This window comes from Myiozetetes cayanensis, unplaced genomic scaffold, assembly GCF_022539395.1.
Source record: "Myiozetetes cayanensis isolate MyiCay16 unplaced genomic scaffold, myiCay2020 scf2-11, whole genome shotgun sequence".
Taxonomy (NCBI): domain Eukaryota; kingdom Metazoa; phylum Chordata; class Aves; order Passeriformes; family Tyrannidae; genus Myiozetetes; species Myiozetetes cayanensis.
In genome coordinates this window covers 53,429-73,546 of record NW_026087411.1, presented here as the reverse complement: position 1 = coordinate 73,546, position 20,118 = coordinate 53,429, and the positions used below count along the sequence as shown (strand labels likewise).

Genomic DNA, 20,118 nt, shown 5'->3' with positions numbered 1-20,118 from the left:
TGCTCCAACACACCATTCTACTGAGAGCTTGTTAAGACTGCTCACTGCAGCGGTGTCAGCACACTGACAAAGTAATCCCGGCTGGAGCAGGTAAATGGAAAATACTGGGATCATCAAGAGACTGTGAAGGCTCAAAATAAGAAACCAACACCTTGGTCTTGTTTAGTGCAGCCTAGTAAAGTACGTGCTATTTGTACATAGACAGGATAAGCGCTAAGCTGGTGGACAGGGCTGGCATAAGAACCAGCAAATAGAAATTGTCAGTGAATAAATACAAGCTGGAAAGCAGAAACTTCTAGCCATAAGATGGGCATCGTGGCATAGCTTCCAAGGAAAAACCAGAGCAGCCCCAAACTGGGACGAGTGAGGTCCCTACTCAAATCCAGTGGCGTGCAGGAAGGCTCTAGAGGACTGGCCTCACACAGCACCACAGGGTGATGATGCTTGTGTAGGTGCCAGGAGACCAGAGCCCCAGTGTGGAGCAGCCTGCTTGGGCACATGGTTGGAGGAGTCCCTGCCTCAAAAGCAGAGGGTTCTCAGGGACCATGTGGATGCTCTGCCACGTTTCATCCTTGAGCTGAAAGGCATTCTTGGGGCAGCAGGAGAGAGCACCAGGATCCCAGCATTTGGGGAGGAACGCGTTTCTCCTGTTTGCTGAACTGCCATGAGACAACAGAGATGAGCACAGCTCCAAGTAGCCCCATCACTACGGGCTGGTCGCTTTGTGTGCTGCATGTGCTCCATCTCCAAGAAAAAACATTCCTTTTGCTTGCAGTCCAGGGTCCCATGTGCTCACCCACGTGTTGAGAAACAGCTTGCAAATCATTATCTGATTGGCATCCAGCCACTAAACTTCCAGTGACCTGCCTGCCGATATTATTTTGTGCGCTGCGTTCTCCTGACATATCTCTGTTGAGCACGTTGTGTTGTTTTTGGAATAAATATGAGGGTAAACAATAAAAACTGAAAACAGCCGCCAAGGATGGAGGTGAAACATAGACTTTGTGGCTGGTGTTGGAAATAGGATCTTTGGTCTGGCTGCCCTCTCTGGAAAGGAGCAGGCATGTTTGAGCAGTGCCAAAACAAAGTGATTTGACCTTTGCCATCTCTTGGTGCCAGCTCAAAAGGTGTTGTATGTGGAATCTGGCTATTTTTGGATCTTGCCCCACAGAGCAAGTGCTGCAGGTGAGTGTCTTAGTATATTTAGGAGGTACAGAGAGTTTCTGCAGTGGACCAGGGCAGCATGATCCAGATCTGGGCCCCTTGACCCTTTCCTGAGCAGTAAGATTGTTAACTGTGTGTGTTTTGTGTCCTCATGGAGCATCAGGCCTGTCCTGGGTGCAGGAAGGTCTGACCTTTAAAATGCAGCGAGCAGGTGTGGTGGCTCCGAGGGAATCGAGGGGATCAACAATCCCTGGAAGGGCTGCAAGGTGACAGAAAAGGTCAGATTGGTGTCACTGACTGTGTGCTCCTCTGGCAGGTGAGGGTGGGCGTGGTGTTAAACTGTAGAATGCAAGATAGGCAGGAAAGCACCAGACAGAGGTGTGGTTTTGTGTTCCTGGGGTTTTTCTGGGGTTTATGATATGTTGATTTTTTTTTGCTGGCAGTGACAGGACCCTAGCAGAGAGTCTGAGGATTCCCTCCATGGCCTGGTGCCAGGGAGCTCCTTGAAGGTCAAGCTCATTAGAGAGCTGACAAGCACTACAGTACTGCTTAAATGTAAATTTCAATGTTAGGGAATTTGGTTGGTTCTTTCTTCTGTTTTAAACGCACCTGTTGTTAGAGACGTTTCAGCCAGATCTGCTTACTGACATCTCCAACATGGGAACAGCTAAAACTTCACTGATCCCTTGCAAGTGTGTCCAGTCCCAGTTTAAATGAACACATTATGTTTAAGCTTGGCAGCAATAAGAGGAACAACGGGGAAGAGGGAAAAATCTCGGAGTTAAAAGAGATTTCAAAAACACCTTAGGAAATGTTCCCAAACAACCACAAACCCTCCCTGGGGGTCCTCTCCATGTATTAGAGCTCCAACTGCATATATCAAACAGTTCAAAAAGGAAAACTTGGCCTGTGCAGCTCCCGATGGAGGGAAAGTGGTGATGGAGTGCCAGAGAGTCTCATCCAGTGCAGGAAAAGCCACCCCTCTGTGGGACTGTCCTGTCATGAGTCGGGAAGCCTTTCAGGAAGCTAATAGGAAAATGCATTAAGTGGAGATGGTGATGCTTTCCCCATGCATCATCCAAGGGTTTTCTGCTTTACAGAGTGATTCTTTCCCCATGGCTGTAGCAAAAACATTCTGCTTCACTGAGCAATCCGGCCTTGCTGGGGGAGAACGGCGTTTTTAAGTCTGTGGCAGTGCCAGCACATGCTCTGGGAGCAGCGTTTGCTGGGTGTGATCCCTGCTGGTGCAGGTGGACATGGCTCTGTTGCAGCCACCTGGAGATACCTGCACGGTGGGCTGGGGGAAAAATCAGGCACGGTAAGGGAAGAGGGAAAACTGCTGCCTTGCACAGATGGGGGGATTGCATGGTGACAGCTGAGGTGGAAAGTGGAGGATTAAGGTTTTGAAGGCAGGGTTTGTGCTTTGTAGCGAACTTGACAATGCTGGAGTTTCTCTCTGAAATAGCAATGGGGTCGGGTTGTGGTGAAAGCAGCCACGGCCATCCAGTCAGACAAACACTGGCAGCTCTTTGTGTAATTGCTGAGTGCTCTCACAGGGGGAGAACTGCTTCTGAAAAACCTGGGAGGAGGCTTGAGCTAAAGACACTCTGTGGAGCCACTAAGGTTTGGAAACATGTGCATACTTGATCTGGAAGCCAGGCTGGACTCTGTACATTCTGATTGGCACCTGTGCTGCAGCTTGCCTTCCCTCGGGCACCTGCAGGGATAACTCCTTGCACCAGAACATTCTTGATCTGGTTTGGTTAGCAGTGGGGCAGGAAACTTTCTTCCATCTGGTCACTGCATACAAGTTGAGATGACTTTGAGTAGTTAGAGGGGCCAGGTCCTGCTCTCAGTCTTGACGCTAAACTATGGCATCGACAGCGAGCCCAAGTGTTGGTCCCAGATTTCCATCAAAGTAAGCAAGCACTGGGATGGGGTATGTCCTCCATCCTTTAATGTGTGGCTTGTATTCCGTGTCCCAGGTCCCTGCAGGGGGTCTGGAGCTCTGAAGCTGTGATATGTCCATCTTGCAAGGTCTCTTGCAAGAGACCAGCCCTGTTTTGCTGTGCCCGACAGCATCTGTACTGCTGTGGCTGTAGCTGCTCCAAAGGGAGGGAACAGCATTCCCAGCCACTCCTTGCCCTCTGTGGGCCCTCCAGCAGGCAGCTGTCTGCCATAAGGGACTTCCTTGCTGGAAATTTTTTCAAACCAGCTCATCTGGTAAAGAGATGTGCTCTGATGTCAGTCCACTGGTGGTCACCTCTTCTGAGGAGTGAGTACCTGGGAATGGTGACCTGGTCATGAGCTGCAGCAAGGTATGTATTCAGGACTTCAGGTGTATTAGAGGCAGCCAGCAGAAAAACTTTCCCTGGTTTTGGTTCACTCTGGCTGAGCCAAGTTGAGAGGGAAATTCAGAGGTAGAGAGCTGAACAAAATCAGGGCTCCCGGAGGTGGGAGGGAGGTATTTAACAAAATCATTGACTCTTCTGTAAAAGCGGTGTGGTTTGAGTCCCATAAAATCACGCTTTGAGGTATTTCTTGGGGGTTTGGAAGGGGTAGGGTGGTTTGTGGTCTGATGCTAAACCTGGTGGAAACGTGAGGAGGTATTTTGGTTTGTGAGTCTGAAAGGCAGTCCCTCGGTTCCTGCTGCCTTGGCATCTGGCGAGGCACTTCATCTCCCTGCATCTCCCGTGCTGCTCAGTGAAGTGACAGTGATGAGGTCTGTGTTGTGAGGGTGCTGCGGGGATTAGTCAACTCTTTGCAGTAGTTTAGGGAAATCTCATGGAAGGGAGCCTTAGAAGTGGAACAGATTAGTACTTGTGATCCAAATACTTTGTCCCTTCTTGCCCAATTCCAAATTCACATCCTGCCAGCGCTTGTGCTGTCTGTGGGAAAGGGTGTTTGGGTCCGTGACCCAGGAATGCTCCTGTTTTCCAGCCCAAGAGCTGCTGTGTCTCCTTCAGGAAGGGACCAGAGGATCAGAGCTGGCAGGCTCCTCTGCCCAGGACTGCTTTCCTCTCCTGTTTGCTGTAGGAAACTAACAGTGCAGAAAAATAAAGCAGATACTATATCTGGCCATGTTTATCTTGGTCCGCAAAATAGCCGGGAGGATTTTCCTGGGTGAGGAGCTGTGGCTTCTGGTCTCATTATTATTCAGCTGCTCTTTGGTGATATTTTGCTTCTCTGAGACCTGCCTTAGAAGTATTACTGGTTTTTTTATGAGGGCCCATAGCAAAGGTATTGTAAATCTCTAGTGTTAGGTGCCTGACAGTATCTGTGCAATATTTTACTTTTCGACCAGGCCATAAGAAGCACTTTCACTTTAACTGTGGCTGGTTATTAGGCATTGGTCGGGCACATGCCAGATTTAGGGCTGTGTCATCTGGAAGGACAGGGATTGTGTCTGTAATGAATCTACCGTTCAACAGCGCTGTGGTTTCAGCTGGCGGAGCCCAGGGGTGGCCAGCGATGGTGCTGGGGCCGCTTCAAGGGCCACTGGAGCTTTGTTGTCATTAGGGCTGTGTTTGTTTCAACAGCCTCCTTACAGTTTGTTGATATTGATGTTTGCACTCTGCTGAGGGTGACACTGCTCCTGCTATTCCTGGCTTTGAGGTGTTTGTGATTTTCTCCAAAAGCAGATACTGAAGGAATCTAGAGAGAAGGTGCGAGAGCATCCACACACATTGAAAAATGGAGCCTTGCATCACTAAAAAACAGCTTTCCTGCACATTGTGTCCCCAGTTAATTTTAGTAATGATTTCTTTACCAGTGCTCTCAGCAAGCAGTTCTGCATTCACCCCCTTGCAGCAGCATGGATCCCATTCACGCTCTCCTTGCGGAGGTTTCTGTATTGTGTGTGCCACAAAGCGTGTCTCCTTCAAGTGCCGTGGCTGCTGGCAGCGGGAGACTCGGAGATGCCAATTTTAATCAAAGCCTTTCATTGCAAACCCAACTTCTAGTGTATCTGGCATGATGAGAGTTCCTGACCACGTGAACTTTCTGAAGGCAGCCCTGAGCAAAGGGGGAAGGGGTTGGGACTCGTGGCCATCGCCCCCTGTTATTTGGGGCTTTTTCCTTTCTCACCTGCCATACCGTGGGCAGCTGTGCAGCCACTGGGCAGGAGGGAGGCAGAGGGGATGCTCACTTTCCCCAGGCCATCAGCAGAGGCACCTCGGCAGAGGAATAGGTGTCCTGGAGCTGTGAGGGGGGGAAAGAAAGTGTCAGGAGGCAGAAGGGCAAAGGAGAATTCTTGTTTTTATTTGCTGCCTGGGTTGCAGGAAGGGCAGCAGGGTTATGGCTCTGCTCAGGGGTTGCACAGGCTGCCTGGACTCGAGCAGACCCCGCTCCCAGACCACTAGGGTTTAACCAGCACACAGATCCAGCGAGCTCTCTGTGGACACACAGCAGCAAACTGCACAACGATGGCATTGGTTTGACAGACCCCTTCTCAGCCACTGTTTTCAACCCTATTACCCTGTGATAACTTTTTCTGTCTGAGTAATGTGGAATGATAACCAGGGCAAGGAAACTGGTTGCATTTTGAATGTCTCATGTGTCCAGGTTTTGTGTCTTCAGCTGTCAAGGAAAGGGATATCTGTTGACTCAGGGGGATCTGATGGAATTAGCAGTGGCTCAAATCTGGCAGAAAGCAGCACTGGAAGATGCAAGTGCATGGTCTGGTTTCTGTAGGCCTGATTTGTGCACTGGCACCTCCTTCTGCTCACAGAGGGGGAGAACTACCCTGGTGCTCGTGATTCCTTGCCTCTGCCTTCTGCCTGCACCCACTCTGCTTCCTGGCAAGCCAAATGGATTGGACACAGAGTGGTTGTAGCTTGCTGGCTTTTTAAGCCTCTAAATATTCAGGCTATGTTTTGGAGACAGAGCAGGAGACTGCCAAGCACTATGGTGTCATCTTGGTTTCTCTGAAGTGTCCCTGCATCGTACCTGTGCAACAGTGAACTCTTGCTGTCCCCTGTGCTGTAGGAAATCTGGGCTAGCCCCAGAGATGGCAATACCAGTGCTGTAGATAAAACATTGTAGATCATCTTTTCCTTCCTTCACCACAAAACCTGTCTGAGCTGGGATCTGTTTGGTTACTGCTTTGTTCTTGTCTTGGATATCGCAGCTGTGCTTGCTGTGATTTGTCCTCCACTGTCCTTGACAGGGGCTAGAGGGGTGTAAGGTTCAAGGAAGAACCTTGGATGTGAAGCTGTGATTACAAAGAAGCTGCCCTGGAGAGTACCCTGAGCCACGTGTGACTGGGAAGGGCGTGGCAGAGCTGCCAGCCAGGGTGCTGGGTGTCCATGCTGGAGGCATTCAGAAGCAGGCTGCTGAAGTTGATTCCAGTTTCACCAGTCACTCCAGCAAGAACAGACCTGGTCCAGGAGCTGAGCATCTCACCTTCCTGTGGGCAGCCCTGTGGTGCAATCCCTGCCCGAAGCAGCTCTGCCCACTGCTCTGCAGGTATCACTCTGGGCTGGCCTGGCTGGTGGCAGAGGCTGGCATTCAACAACCTGCAGTTCCTTGAGATGAATCTGCTCCAAGCTCCCAAGAAACCTTTCTCTTGCCTTTCAGTAAGGCTTTCCCTTGGACGCTGCTCCGGAGGGTCCTGCCGTCTGGCGGGTTGTTAGCATGCACGAGCATGCCTTGCCTGGCTCCCAGCAATGCCCTTTTCCCAGACTGCTGCAGCCTCACAGTTTCACTGTTTTGTGCCTGTTTCCCCATGGCAGCCGAGTGCAGCAGCCTCGCATCCCAATGCTCGGCAGTGTTGTGTTGGGCCCTTGGGCTTTCACAAACACCTGGAGTTTCTGCTGCTAGCAGGACTTCCAGTCGCTGTGCACACACCTCTCTGCATCCCCCCTGGATCCCTGCCCCGGTTCCGAGTGGTAACCCAGCAGAAAGAGGTGCTGTGCCTGGGCTTCTGAATGGCAGGAATGACACCTGGAAACATGCTGTGTTGGGGTGCACAGAATCTTTTAGCAGATGCGCCCTTGAAATGGGAGTGTTCATGCAGGAGAGGGCGAGAGGCCTTTTTAGGGCTGTTTGCAGATGATTCGCTGCAGGGAAGTGTAACAGCTGTGCAAAGGTTATGCCACCAAGGGGTATGTGAAGCCGTGTGATTGCCACTGAAATCCATTGCTCTTCTGGCTAAACCTCCCCAAAGCTCTTTGAAAGTGCCTGGCATGTGTTCCCTGAGCGTGACACAGCAGTGTATGGGTCAGCAGAGGAAATGAGCCTTCCTCATTGTGGGGCTGAGGCGAGCCTCCTCCTGACACAATGAATCCCCAGGAGCAGCTCACAGCCTGGCCTGCTCACCACAGCTGCTCATGGGGTATTACATCCCCAAGTTCACGTCCCTTGCTGGGCTGTTCCTGCTCCCTGTGCCTTTGCAGCCAGCCCACTGCCAGGCCTCTGGCTCGGCACCCTCAGGGTGCGGGGCTTTGTCTCTAGCCTGGTGAAACGCAGGGAGATGCCCAGCATCCTCCTTGGCTTTGCTTTAAACAAGTCTTGTACTCCTTACAACCATTAAAACTAAAAACCGTGTGCTGTGCAAGTGGATCTTCCCTGTATTCATGATTTCAGGTGCTCTGGGTCACTTCTTACTGCAGGGTGTGTGTACGGTGTGAGGAAGTTGGGTTGGACTGATGAGATCCAGTGAATTTGCAATATGAAATGCCTGAACTTTAAGTGCCTACACTTTTCCCACAGAACAGCAAGGTGCCAGTCCCAGCTGAGGAAGAGCAGTGTTGCGGGTTTGCACAGTGGGTCACGGGAATCAACACTGCCCTTCACTGTCCTGTACAGCAGGCAACAAGGTATTGCCTCGGTTTTAATGAAGTGCCCTCCTAACTGTGTGTTGAGGTGGGGTGGATGGATTTCATGTAAGTCAGGGCACAGGCAGTGGCCATGGAATTTTCAGTTTGTGCATAGCAAATACTTGAAAGCAGCAGCTGAAGGTGGTTGATGTCCCTGTGTGGGAGCCTGTTCTGAACCCAGTGGGGTTGCAGGTGGGTACTTCATCCCAGGAGAGCATGCACAGCTGCCAGTGAAGGATGTGAGCTCATGGCCCTGCTCTGCACGTGCACTTCTTCCAGAGTCTCTGGAATTTGCTCAGTGGGAAGCGTTGTGCAGTGGGAGATTCTTGTAGAATGTGTCCCTTCCCCAGCTCCAGCCCTGCCAAGAGCAGGCAGGGGCTGTACAAAATGTGTGCATCATGTCTCATTCCTTCAGGGATCAGTCCTTCACACAGACTTTTCTTGTGGATAGGAATGCTACTTTCTTGTTTTTCCATACAATTTCTGCCTATCTTTTGGGAAAATGCTGGGGATAGATGTTGATGGGCCAGTATCATCAGTGTCATGGAAACTGGGGGTGGACAAAGCTCTGGAGGGACACCAAAGCACTGTTCTGGCATGCTCAGGGAAAAACAGGCCAGAGGAGGCACTTTTTCTGAACTTGTGTGCCGTCACGTAAATGCTTCTCATTTGTTGCCCCATAAACGTAGCCTCTTCCAGAGTAATGAAGTTGTAAGCATATCCTCTGGAATTGATTGAAAGACTAGTTCGCTGTTGTAAGGTATAATCCCACTTTAAAGACTCTCTCATTTAAAAAGATAATCTTATTTTAAGACTCTTGATAGTACTGCAGCAATGCTTCCACTTAGGGAGGAGGGGGAGGAACAGAATATAATTGGGATAAAAGAGAAAATGAAAAAAGAGCCTAGTAGTACCTTCATAAAACAGATGGTCCATTCTCCAGCCACATGTAAAATAGAGTTCTGCCTGTATGGGGATTTACATGTAATTACAGCTACCCTTGTAGCTTCCTTTGATGTTCTCTAAGGAAGGAGGAAGTGAACTGTGTGCCTGCTGTTGTCCCTCTCGTAAAGGCCTTAGAGGCATCATAGTGTGGAGACTGCACATATCCATGGCCTGGGATTCTTGATGCTCCAACCAGCATTCAGCCAGGAAAAGGCACTGAGGAAGAAAAACCTCGCCTTCTTGAAAGGAGGACACCTCACTAAATGACCTGTGTTTGGACTGAACTGCAATGTGCCAGGCACAACTGCAGTGTGGGAAACAAAAGGGATGGTGCCTGGTCAAAGAGCAGAGCGAGATCCATGGATTGGATCTGACCAGGGCAGCTGGGGGTGGATGCTCCTGGTGGGAGGCACAACATCAGGGCCTGTGTGGATGGCTGGGATGTGTTGGGCAGTCTGAGCATCCCCTGGCTCAGGGGGACAGGCAGGCTGGGGGCAGCCCCCAGTGCACCCCTAGAATGAGGTGAAGGTCAGGAAACCATGTAAAAACCTCGTGGTGTGGGTTTGTTCAGTCTGGAAAAAGACAGGGACAAAGAATGGAGGAGAACAAGGGCCATGCGGGTGGAGACCACAGGAAAAGGCTCCCTGTATAAAAGATTTAGATGCCATCATATATTCTCTGAGCAGGTAGGGCAAGAAAAAGCCCATCTATGCTTGCAGGATGACAGCTGTTGGTCAAGTTACCTCAAGAATCCTTTGGGGAAGAAAAAATTCTCAGGGATCCACTGTAATCAAACCATTTTCATGTCCAGCTTTCTCATGTTGTGTGAGGGAAGTGAAGGGACTCCTCCTTCCTCTCTGCCTCTCCTTTCTGCCATCCCAGCAGACCCCAATGCGTGCTCTTCCTGCGTCAGCACAGAAGGTGTATAAAAGTTGCCATCTATAAAAGAGAGAAAAAACTTCCACCATCACAGAGAGAAACAGTTCCACCTCTTCTGCATGGAAGTAAGGCTGTATTGTGACTGAACCTCTGAGGTCTGGTGACTGTGAGTGGGGGGTGACAGGAGCTGCCACTGCTGAAGGCAGTGTCCCAGTCAGCACTGTCACCGGCCGTGGGGCCATCGCCTGTGATGCCGTCACTGCTTGCTGACGGTGCTGCCTGGCTACAGTGGGCTCTGCCCTTCTGCCACGTGGCTTTGCCCTGGCAGGAGCATCCAGTGAACTGGAGCAAGGGGTCAGTGTAAGTGTGGTCTGGGGCACGGTTTGTGGAGAGGAGCACCTCAGCACCACCCCACCTCCGGGACACAGCGCCTGGCCCTTCCCAGCAGCCTGGTGCGGTCAGGCTCCCCAAAGCTGGCATCAGCATCCTCGTTTGGGAGCTAATAAGCGTGAGGCATGCAGATGGCAGAAACACTGTGTGTACTGTAGCAAAGCTAATGCTAACGCCTGGTGAGAATGCAGCGTTCCTTGGGTGTCAGTAGCAATGTTCTGTTCGAAAATGGTAATAAAGGGCACATTTGCTTATTAGTAATGAATGTCAAACCATTCACCATCATGGAAATATCCTATTTCCATGACTTTGATAAATAGCTGCTGAAGCTCATGAATTTTTAACAGTAGTCCTATATTTAGGGGCTTTCAGTTTCTGAGAGAGATAAAAGGCTCTTTGGAGATGGAGTTCTGGAAGCGCCTTGTCTTCTGCAACCGCCGGTACCTATTTAAAGCTAGTGTTGTCTTTCTGATGTATGAACAGTATGTTGACATTGACTGATATGATTTTTATGCAGGAGATTGGGCTCTAAGCCTGCCTGTCACCATAAAGCAAAATGTGTAACTGCAGAGGGACCTGCCACGTACTTTGCTTCATCTGCATGTGGTGCGTGTTCACTTTTCCCTACAGTTAGAGTTTAAACCGAACTGCACAGACTCCCTGTTGTCACGAGGCTCTCCCATTTCAGACAGATAAATGTGTGCAGCATTGTGTGTGTACAGAGGTGAGTACCTGTCTGTCCACGGGTGCGTGCGTGGCCCCTGTAAGGCCCGCTCAGAGGCACGCGTGTGAAGCTTAGGTGGTAGTGCGTGTTTTGGTGCTGGGTGGGGAGTGATGTGCACACACACAGTGAGCAGTGTGAGCAGGGCACCTGCACCGCCAGGGCACTGTCCCCTCTCCTGCCAGCACTCAGGGTCCCAGGGGCTGTGGTACTCCTCCAGCTTGGTGTAGTTCATCAGGGAATAAATACAGTTAGCCAGTGGTAAAACCACAGAAATCACTCAAGTATCTTCTGTGCTGTGTAGAAATAAACTAGGAGGAAAACAGAAAAGCGAAAGTGAAATCCGTCAGTGGAACTCTAGAGGAAAGGGCAGGACCCAGCTCTGCCATGTGCTGGAGGATAGGCCTTGTCTGTCTGTCCTACCTGGGCTACTGGGAGCTCAGAGCAAAGCTTGTGCATGGGCTTTCCAAGGATCTGGACCCTGACGGCAAGAAAGGGATTTATCAAGCTTCATGGGACAGCATGTGTATCAGTATCCTCTGAGATGGTTGTTGGCAAGCACGTGATTAATGCATGTCACGCTGAGAAAAATGGTGAAATCTCAGTCTGGAGTAAGGGAATTGCTGGTGGCAGGGTAAATCTTAGGCTCAGAAGCCTCCCAGTTGAGCCTGGCCACGATGAACTTTGCAGTGTGGTAGCTGAAGAATTGAATGAAATAATGGCCAGTCTGTCAGCAGGTAACAGTGGGGACGTGTCAGCTGTGCAGGTGAAGCACTGAGGGTCCTGGATACACTTGGAGGAGCTGACAGACATTCAGAAATCCTGATAAACTGAAAAAGGGGCTTGAGGAGACATGAAGATGTTGGAAGGGCACAAGTAAGTGCCTGGTGCTCTGGGTGCTCCCCAGGGTGACGGGATGGGGGCTCTGTCACGGCGGGGCTGCCCTGCCTTGCCAACCAACTCTTCACTGTAGAAGAGACGGGCCATGTGGCCTCATTATTCAGAATTAATCTTCAAATAATGGTAAACACTGATTACATCAAAGTAAGAAAATAGTTAATGGGATGCCTAATGTAAAATAACAAAGAGATTGTAATAGCTTTAAGCATTTAGACATTTCAGGGAGCTTAAAGCGTATTAGAGTTGCTCCGCAGATGAGCCTGGACAGTTTAAATGCTGAAACTCATTTGCAGGCAGTAAATCCCTGCCCTGACAGCATGTGAGAGGCAGAGCCCACGGCGGCCTCCAGGCTCGACTCCGCTCTCCAGAGGCTGGAGGGCTGGGGTAGCCCAGAGCAGAGCTCACCTTGGCCAGGCTTTGCTGGGCACCCTTACAGGAGGGCAGGGCTGGACTCGATGACCTTTGAGGTCTCTTCCAAATGGTTCTGTGACTGTAGGACCTCGCTGTCCCTGTGCCATGCTGCAGGTGTGAGCACTCTCCATCCTCGTGCTGCTCACCGGGCAGGGCTGGCTTTGACTGCCCCACGTTGAAGCTGCCTCCATGCCTGGACCACATGTTTAAGCCACACCTTCGACGTATTTTGGGCAAAGTCCAACAGTTTGATTCTTGTAAGGTTTTTTGTTTGTTTGTTTTCCTGCAATCCAGGTTCCCAGCCACCCCTATAATGGGGCTAAGGCTGAAGCATACAAGGGGAATTTGCTCCCCTTCTTTAATGACATCCCTGCACCCAGTACTTGGGATGCTGAGAGATGAAGTCATCCCTCCCTTTTCTCCCCAAGAGGAGGAGAGAGGTGATAGCAGCATCGCTTCCTTACCAGGTGGCTTTATAAAAGTGCTTCTTGTAACAAGTTGCCTTTTTTGCTTAGCCTACCCATGGATATGAACACAGTGTAAATATTTGTTCCCCAAAATAAAGCTAATGAAAGGGGGACTGTATTCAGTTCCAAATCAAGAGAAGTTTGGGAACTTCGGAAGAGCTGATTTAAGCCAGTAAGTTATTAGGAATTTCTGGCAGTTCATATGAGGACAGGAGCCAGCCATGGATTTGTTCTTTTCTTGCTGTGGCTTTGCTAAGAACCTGCCTCATGCCAGCTATTTCTGACCACAGTGTGTGACTGATAATGGATCACTTTGCAGAAGTATTGCATTTGTCAAAGGAAATATCTTGATCCAACGCCAGCGGTCCTTGGGTCTGTAAAGGTTATAGCACTGGCAGTTCTGTTAATACCTCCATGCGTTCCTTCTGCAGGCAGGAATTGCTGCTTCTGATGGGGAAACCTGGGGACACAAAGCAGAACAAAAACTGCTGCAGAATCCCAGAAAGCTTTGGCTTAGAAGAGACCTCACAGAGACCACCTCATTCCGACCTCCTGCCAGGGGCAGGGGCACCATCCACCAGCCCAGGTTGTTCCAAGCCCTGTCCAACCTGGTCTTGGACACTTCCAGGGCTTGGGGCAGCCACAGGGCAACCTGTGCCAGGGCCTCCCCACCCTCCCAGGGAAGAATGTCTTTCTCCTATCCCATCTAACCCTGCTCTCTGTCAGTTTAAGCATGCAGTTTAACTATAGCATAGTGAAGCACAGGAATATAAAAGCTCAGAGGTCCTGGGAAACAGTTGTCAGATTCTTGCTGTAACAGAAATTGGTCTTGTACTGAACAAAGGAAAGAATAACCTTCTCTTTAAAGGTCACTTGCTGTTGTTATTTGACTTAAACTCTCTCTGAACTATATGCTGTTGCATATTGTTTATTATTTCTGATTTCTTCCCTGTTTCTGTTGAGATGTATTTACTTGCCGTCCTAGGATCTCGATGCGCCTCTGACCTTGCAAGTGATCCTTTGCACTGAAGCCAAGGCAGAACCTTTTTGACTTCACAGGAGCTCTGCTTATGTGTAGGGTTTTGTTCCTTTGAGGCTTTACTTCCTGCAGCTGAGGAAAGTGCTGGTTTCAGGGAAACCTACTTTGGTGTGTGTACTCTGGGCACAGCAGAACAGCCCCGTGGTGGAGCAGGAGCGGGGCCTGGGAGCACAGTGTCACGCAGCACACAGCCAGGAGAGTCTGGAGAAAGGGGGGACAACAGGACACAGGGAGTGCAGGGTGCCTAGTTTGGAAGGAAATGCTCTTTGCAATTTCTGTACAACTCTGAACACTTGAAATGCTAAAGATGTGACAGATGTACATGGAATGGCAAACAGCTTGGCTGCTGGGGATGCTCACAGAGCCACTCACGTTGTGTATATGTGCATGTTTACCCCCAGAAAAATCACCCCTGCAGTCTAACCCCACAAGCCTGGCCAGAGCTCCCCTTCCTGGAATTGGTGCTGCAAGGCAGAAATGGGGCTTCCCGGGAGCTGTAATGCCAGTTGTTCTGTAGGTGGGTGGAGGGGGAAGCACTCTCTAGTGCTTCCTTCAGAGTGGGAAGGAGTGATGTTTGTTCTCACTTCCCATGCAAATGAGCTGCCAGTTCTGAAGTCCCCGTGGTGCATCTTGTATTCCCATTCTTCCATCTTCTCCCTCCTTTGTTTCCCCCAGCCCATGCATAACTTACTCAATAGAAATGCACACCTCTCCCATTTTATTCACACCCTGTCTGCTCTGTCTGGCTCATCCCACCAAGAGGCACCTGTTAACAGGTACAAGACTCAGTAGCTTCAGCAGGGATGCTCCCACCACTCTGCCTCTTGCTGCTGTCTCTGACAGAGGAGCTGTGGGATAACTGCTGTCTCTCATGGAATTGTGCCTTGGACTGGGCTGTTAACTATCCCGCTGGTAAGGAAAGCTAAAGGTCAGTGAGGGGGAAAACCCCATGTGGTGTGGTGTGAGATGACAACCCCAGCTTGTTTTAACCTGCCAGGCTGCCACCCAAAGCTGCCAAACCCACGGGCATGTCTGTCTGGCTCCTTCTGCCTGGCCCCTAGAGGGTCTGCTCATGGGGGGCACAGACAGAGCCTGGGAACGCCACCCTGAGGTGTGGGACGGTGCCCATGGGGGTGCTGCCTGATTTACAGTGGGATGCTGTACCCCTGTGCTGCTTCAGCCACTTGTTTGCAGCAGCTAAGTGAAGACATGAGTAAAACATTAGCTAAATGTTTTATTATTGATGTGTCAGCATACTTTGGCACTCTTTGCATTTTAGATCATGCCACTGCAATGCAAACACCGTTTTCACTTGGCAGACAATAAAACATTTATGTATCTATAAAAGGTACTCACCCTCCCCTCAGAGAGAATTTGACTGATCTTATTGGTTTTAAAGATAGCTAAAGATGTTCACGGTCCCTTGCCTCTCTGGTACCACGTGATTTCACGGTGTTCCCCGTGGGAACAGGGACTGGTGTGCTGTGCAGAGTGGGGCTGTCTGAGCTGCTCTCCAGGCAGTGGTAGCCATGAGGCTGAGCAGATGCAGCAGTTCCTGGGCCCCCTCACCTCCCTGTGCCTGCAGGTCCACCAGGTCCCTGCTCCCTGTCAGGGACAGACCTCGGGGATGCAGGGGCTGCTCACCTGCACAGTTGGGGCTGTCAGAGCTGGTACCGTGCAGGGATGCTGCTGGAGGTCAGGGAAGTGGGGAGACACTGTGCAGGAAGATGCCGAATGTGATATTGTTGCTTATCCTGAACCAGGCAATAATCTTGAGCTCGAGTTTAAAATAACGATTCTGAGGATAGGGGAAAAAAGGTAACTAATTGTTTTTGAGTTTCTTATTTCCCTGTGTAAAAAAACTGTTAGCATGGATGCAAAAAATGTTGTCTTAGTTCACATCACAAGGTCTGCTCCACTAATATCTGTCCCTTATAGGTGACAATAGAAGTCATAAAGACCCACTGAACAAACATATGGGGATGTTCCTTGATGCCCTTTCCTTGGCTGTCCAGTCCAACCTGGCCTTGGACACTTCCAGGGATGGGGCAACCACAGCTTCTCCGGGCAACCTGTGGTGCCAGGGCCTCCCCACCCTCACAGGGAAGAATTTCTTTCCAATATCCCATCTAACCCCGCCCTCTGCCAGTTTGAAGCCATAATGATGTTCCCTTTGGTTCCCTGTTCCTGTTGTGTTGCTGCCAGTGATGTATTTGATGGCACACTCTGAGCACCCGGAGCTGGGCACGGGAGCAAACGCTCTGTCATCTGGGCTCCCATGAGAGCTTGCACCCAGCTACCTGGCGCAACCCCCTGGCTGGGTGTTCCTCCAGCTGCAGAAGGGCAGTTGTCCCTGGGACTTTTCATGACAGTTGGAGTAGTGTGGGTACTGTGAATGCCAGTGGTCTCTGTATGGTGAAGTTGTGTATCTAAATCCTGGTTTCTAATCCAGCCCCCTCGTCATTTTTGCAAGTCACGACTTTCCATAACCATAGTTCTACCCGGTGCTGGGAAGTGCAGCTCACTTGGGAAGAGCTCTTTGGGAAGCAGCAGGCAAACGGGCCACTAAGCAGACCACTTACCCTGCAAAGCTGTGTGCAGGTACAGGCTGGGCCTTTACCCACTGAGTAGTTGGATGCCTTGGGATTGCAGAGCCTGGCTCTGACTGGCTGTTTGGATGCCCTGGGATAGAGGAGCCTAGCACTGATGTGGCTTACCTCTGCCACGAAAGAATTATGGGGACAGCAGGAGAAAATGAACCAAGGTTGTACATTTTTGAGTTTTCTTTGCTGGTAATTCATTGGCCAGGCTGAACATCCTTCACTGTGAAAGCAGTGGCAATTTCCCAAGGGTTTTCTTGTCCCCAGAGTAGGTACAGTGGCTAGCAACATAAAGACTTCTTTAAAAATAAGTGGATGTTGCAGCTTTGAGAACTATTGATCCAGTACAGTGTTGGGTTTTTCAATAAAGAATCCTTTTGTAGAGGTGGAAACTTTAAACAGGAGAGAGAAGGGAATAGCAGGGAGGAGGGTTGTGAAAGGTGGCTCTCCTTGAGGGATGGTGCAGCAGTACTCCCTGCACACCTGGCTGGGGCAGGGCATGAGCAGGGCTGGGGAACTCGGCAGTGTGGGACAGAGGCAGATTGGTGCTGTGCCAGCAAATCCTTGGAGTGCAGTGGTAATGTGGATCATTCTGTAAGTCAGCTAAAGCCAGTGCTGAACTGGGCTCCAATTGGAGTGAATCGCACGCCAATTGGGAATGAAAGGACAAGAATTCATTGCGCTCATTGTATTGTGACTAAAATAACTTTTCCTCGGTGAGTATGGATACAAAGTTTTCCTCTGGATCTGGCGATCCCCTCGTGATGGCTCTCCTGGGAGGGAGCAGCAGCAGGTCCCCCCGCTTTGTGGTGCCTGGAGTTGTGCCGTGGCTGTGGTGTGTCCTGTGCCCTGCTCTGGGAGGCGTGGGCTCCCTGTCCTGCACAGCAGCTGCCTGTCTGAACACCTGTGTCAGCTTCTTGGCTGATGCAAAAGAGCGCAGCTTCTCACACCTCATGCTCCCCTGCCCCTGGAATACTTAGCCTCCTTTCCAAGGCTAATCCACGCCTTCCCAATAGTCATCTAGTTCCAATTACTTCCAAATGCTAATAATCCTAATATTTATTCATAGTTCTACAAGTTGCCAGCACGAGGTAGGACTGCCCCCTAGAAGGAGTGTTGTGTTGAGCTGCAGGCTCCTGTGCTGGGTTTTCTGGGAACATGCCCGTCACTGAGTGCAAACTGAAACCCAGTCCTGTGTGCTGAGGGCTGGAGCGCCCGGCCCGTGCTGGGAACAGGGTTGGATCGTGCCTAGTGCCTGCACAGCAGGTGTGTGTGGAGGTGCTTAGCTCTTGGAAGATCCTGCCCTTCTCCTGCTTGCAGGCTGATACCTGCCACATCTGCTGGACCAGAGCAGCCTGTTAGGCAGAAATCTTTAATTCTCTGAGTTTAGGTTCGTTGGCAGCGCGGTTGGGGTTTTTTTTTCTGTGCAATTAAAATAAGCTTGGCAAAATCTGCCTCTGTTTCCTGTACAAAGGCTGAGGACTCTTTTAAAAGCAAAATAACAAACTGTCTGAGCTTTTATGACTGGCTAAATAGGGCAGCTGTTGTTGGAGTGGTGTTCCAGCAACACCCTTTATTTCTTCTTAGAAAGGAGCTCCTGTGTTTTGCAAAGCTCTCCTCTTATCTGTACTCATCTGCACCTGATGTAGCTAATAAAAATGCAGCAGATTTCAGATTTGCATATATTAGTTTATAATTGCATGCTTTCAAGTGTAACCCACTGAAAGTGTTTGTGTTCAGATGATGTCACAGAGAATGTGGTGATGGACACTTGGATTTTCTCCCATAAAGAGGTGCATTTCCCCACAGTGTGAGGTGGGAGCCTGAACTTGAGGGAGGACTAGTCATTTCTGCTGTGCACAGAAAGGAGGGCCAGGATTCCCAGTCACTGCAAGTAGTGGCAGCTTATGCTATTTTTGTACTGTTTTTCCCCTGTATGCCTTTACCTTAGGTGCACTTCGGGCTCCTTGAACCTCCTCAAGACTCCTGATGAAGGGATTGGATTTTTATCATGTCTGTAATGAATGTAAAATCTCGGAGGCAGCTGCAGGAGGGAGGGGGAAGCACACCCATGAGAGTGTGTGTTAGCAAAGCATTCTGAATATTGCTGCGGGCAGACCTCCCTCTGTTTCCTTTGCTTGTGGTCTGGGGAGCGGTCAGGAGTGTTTCTTAACGCTGTGATGTCAGCATTTGGTTTTCACACAATGAAGTTTTGCTGAGGAAGGATGAATCCTTTCCACCTGATTTAACCTGTCTTCCAGCTTCCACAGTGTTTTGTGTTGCTTGTTGGGGTTTTTCTGACACCTGTCCTTGTGCTGGTACCTGCCTGACTGGTTCCTTAGGCTGCACACCTCAAGGTGGTTTGGGCAGGCTTTTGTCAGCTCTGGCACAGCACACGTGCTGCGGTGGGAGGGGGAGGGCAGCCTGGCAGTGCTAGTTCTGCCTCAGAAGGAAGGAGTTACAGCTCCTGGCAGGTGAATCCTGGTTGGTGATAAAAAGTCAAAGGTATTGCTGGTGTTCCTTCATTATATATATTTTAAAAGTGCCAGCTGTCCTGCTCCAGTAGCTGCTGCTAGTTTGTTAGGACTCATTATAACATTTACCAATCCATAGGAATACAATTAACAGTATTAAGCTAAGTCTTTGGGCAAATTACTGTATGTAAAAAAGAGTGTGTTCCTCCTCAGGTGCGTTGCCTGTGTAGAGCTGTTGCTTGCATGAGTAACAAAATTAAGATGTAGCTCCCCTTTGCTCAGTTACTGCTTCAGAGGCAGCAAAACTGGGAGAGAGAGCTGGGTTGTTTTTCCATTTAATCATCTATGGAATTGCTAATTAAATTCCAATTGCTGGAGCTTTATTAATGATGTGAAAGCCAGGAAAAACACAGTTTGATTTTTTTTCCAGCTGAAGGCTGAATGTGCAGAACTGACCATTAGCAGAAAGCCATTATTTCAGTTGTTGTTGGGTAATTCAGATCTGGAATTTCTGGGGAGCACTTGGGTGCCAGAGCATTGTCTTCGTACTCGCTCCTCAGTTTTTAACCAAAAGCCATTCCTGCAGCCTAATTGGCAGGCTGTCCTTAAGCGCTTTATAATCCAATTAATGTCCAGAGCAGTAATAAAGCATTTGAGTAAATGGAGGGAATTTGTCTTTAAATGACTTGCGACGCCGTATTTGCAACCAAGGTTATGGACTGCGTCGCGTGCTCTTCTCCACGGCTGTACCGATGCTTGGCTGTGGGAAGAGAAGTGCTGCTGCAGCCCAGACACGGGGCTCTTGGTGCAGGCCCACTGCCACCTGCCCTGAGCAGCGCTGGCTGCCTCCCTCTGCTCCGGACAGAGCCGTGCTGTGCTCTCGGGATGTGTCTGTCCCCCGCTCGAGGCGTCTCTGGGTGGTGGCCACAGGAGCAAATTGCACAGGAAACATATGGACAAAGGTAGTTTCCCAAGGACAAGGTAAGCTAAGCTACAGGGAGGTGAAACAGAGCCTCTGGCGTGGTAACTGCAGCACTTGGTTGGGCAACTGTGTTACTTCACAGCAGGTGCGGTGGTTTTGAGTAGCTGATTAAACATCTGAGCTTTCTTTCCCCCCCACCCCGCTTTTTGCAGCTCTCCATGAGTTCCCCAATGACATCTTCACGAACGAGGACAGGAGACATGGAGCTGTGGTGCTGCACGTCCTTTGTGTAAGTGTTGTGACTTTGCCTTTCTTCTCCTGTTGGCTTGGACAGGGCTCAGTGTGCTCCAGTGTTTTCATTGAAGTTATTTTCGCTTTGGTGCATTTT

At 50.1% G+C, this 20,118-nt stretch overlaps 1 protein-coding gene across 11 annotated transcripts in view; it reads left to right on the top strand.

Annotated features, from left to right (window-relative positions):
* SLC24A3 (solute carrier family 24 member 3) overlaps positions 1-20,118 on the top strand; it is a 134,426-nt gene that overhangs the window by 69,653 nt on the left and 44,655 nt on the right. For all 11 annotated transcript variants that reach the window (XM_050315765.1, XM_050315762.1, XM_050315761.1 and 8 more), the window contains one exon: positions 19,943-20,019. In XM_050315765.1, the coding sequence (XP_050171722.1) occupies positions 19,943-20,019 (77 nt within the window). The remainder of the gene's footprint in view (positions 1-19,942; positions 20,020-20,118) is intronic.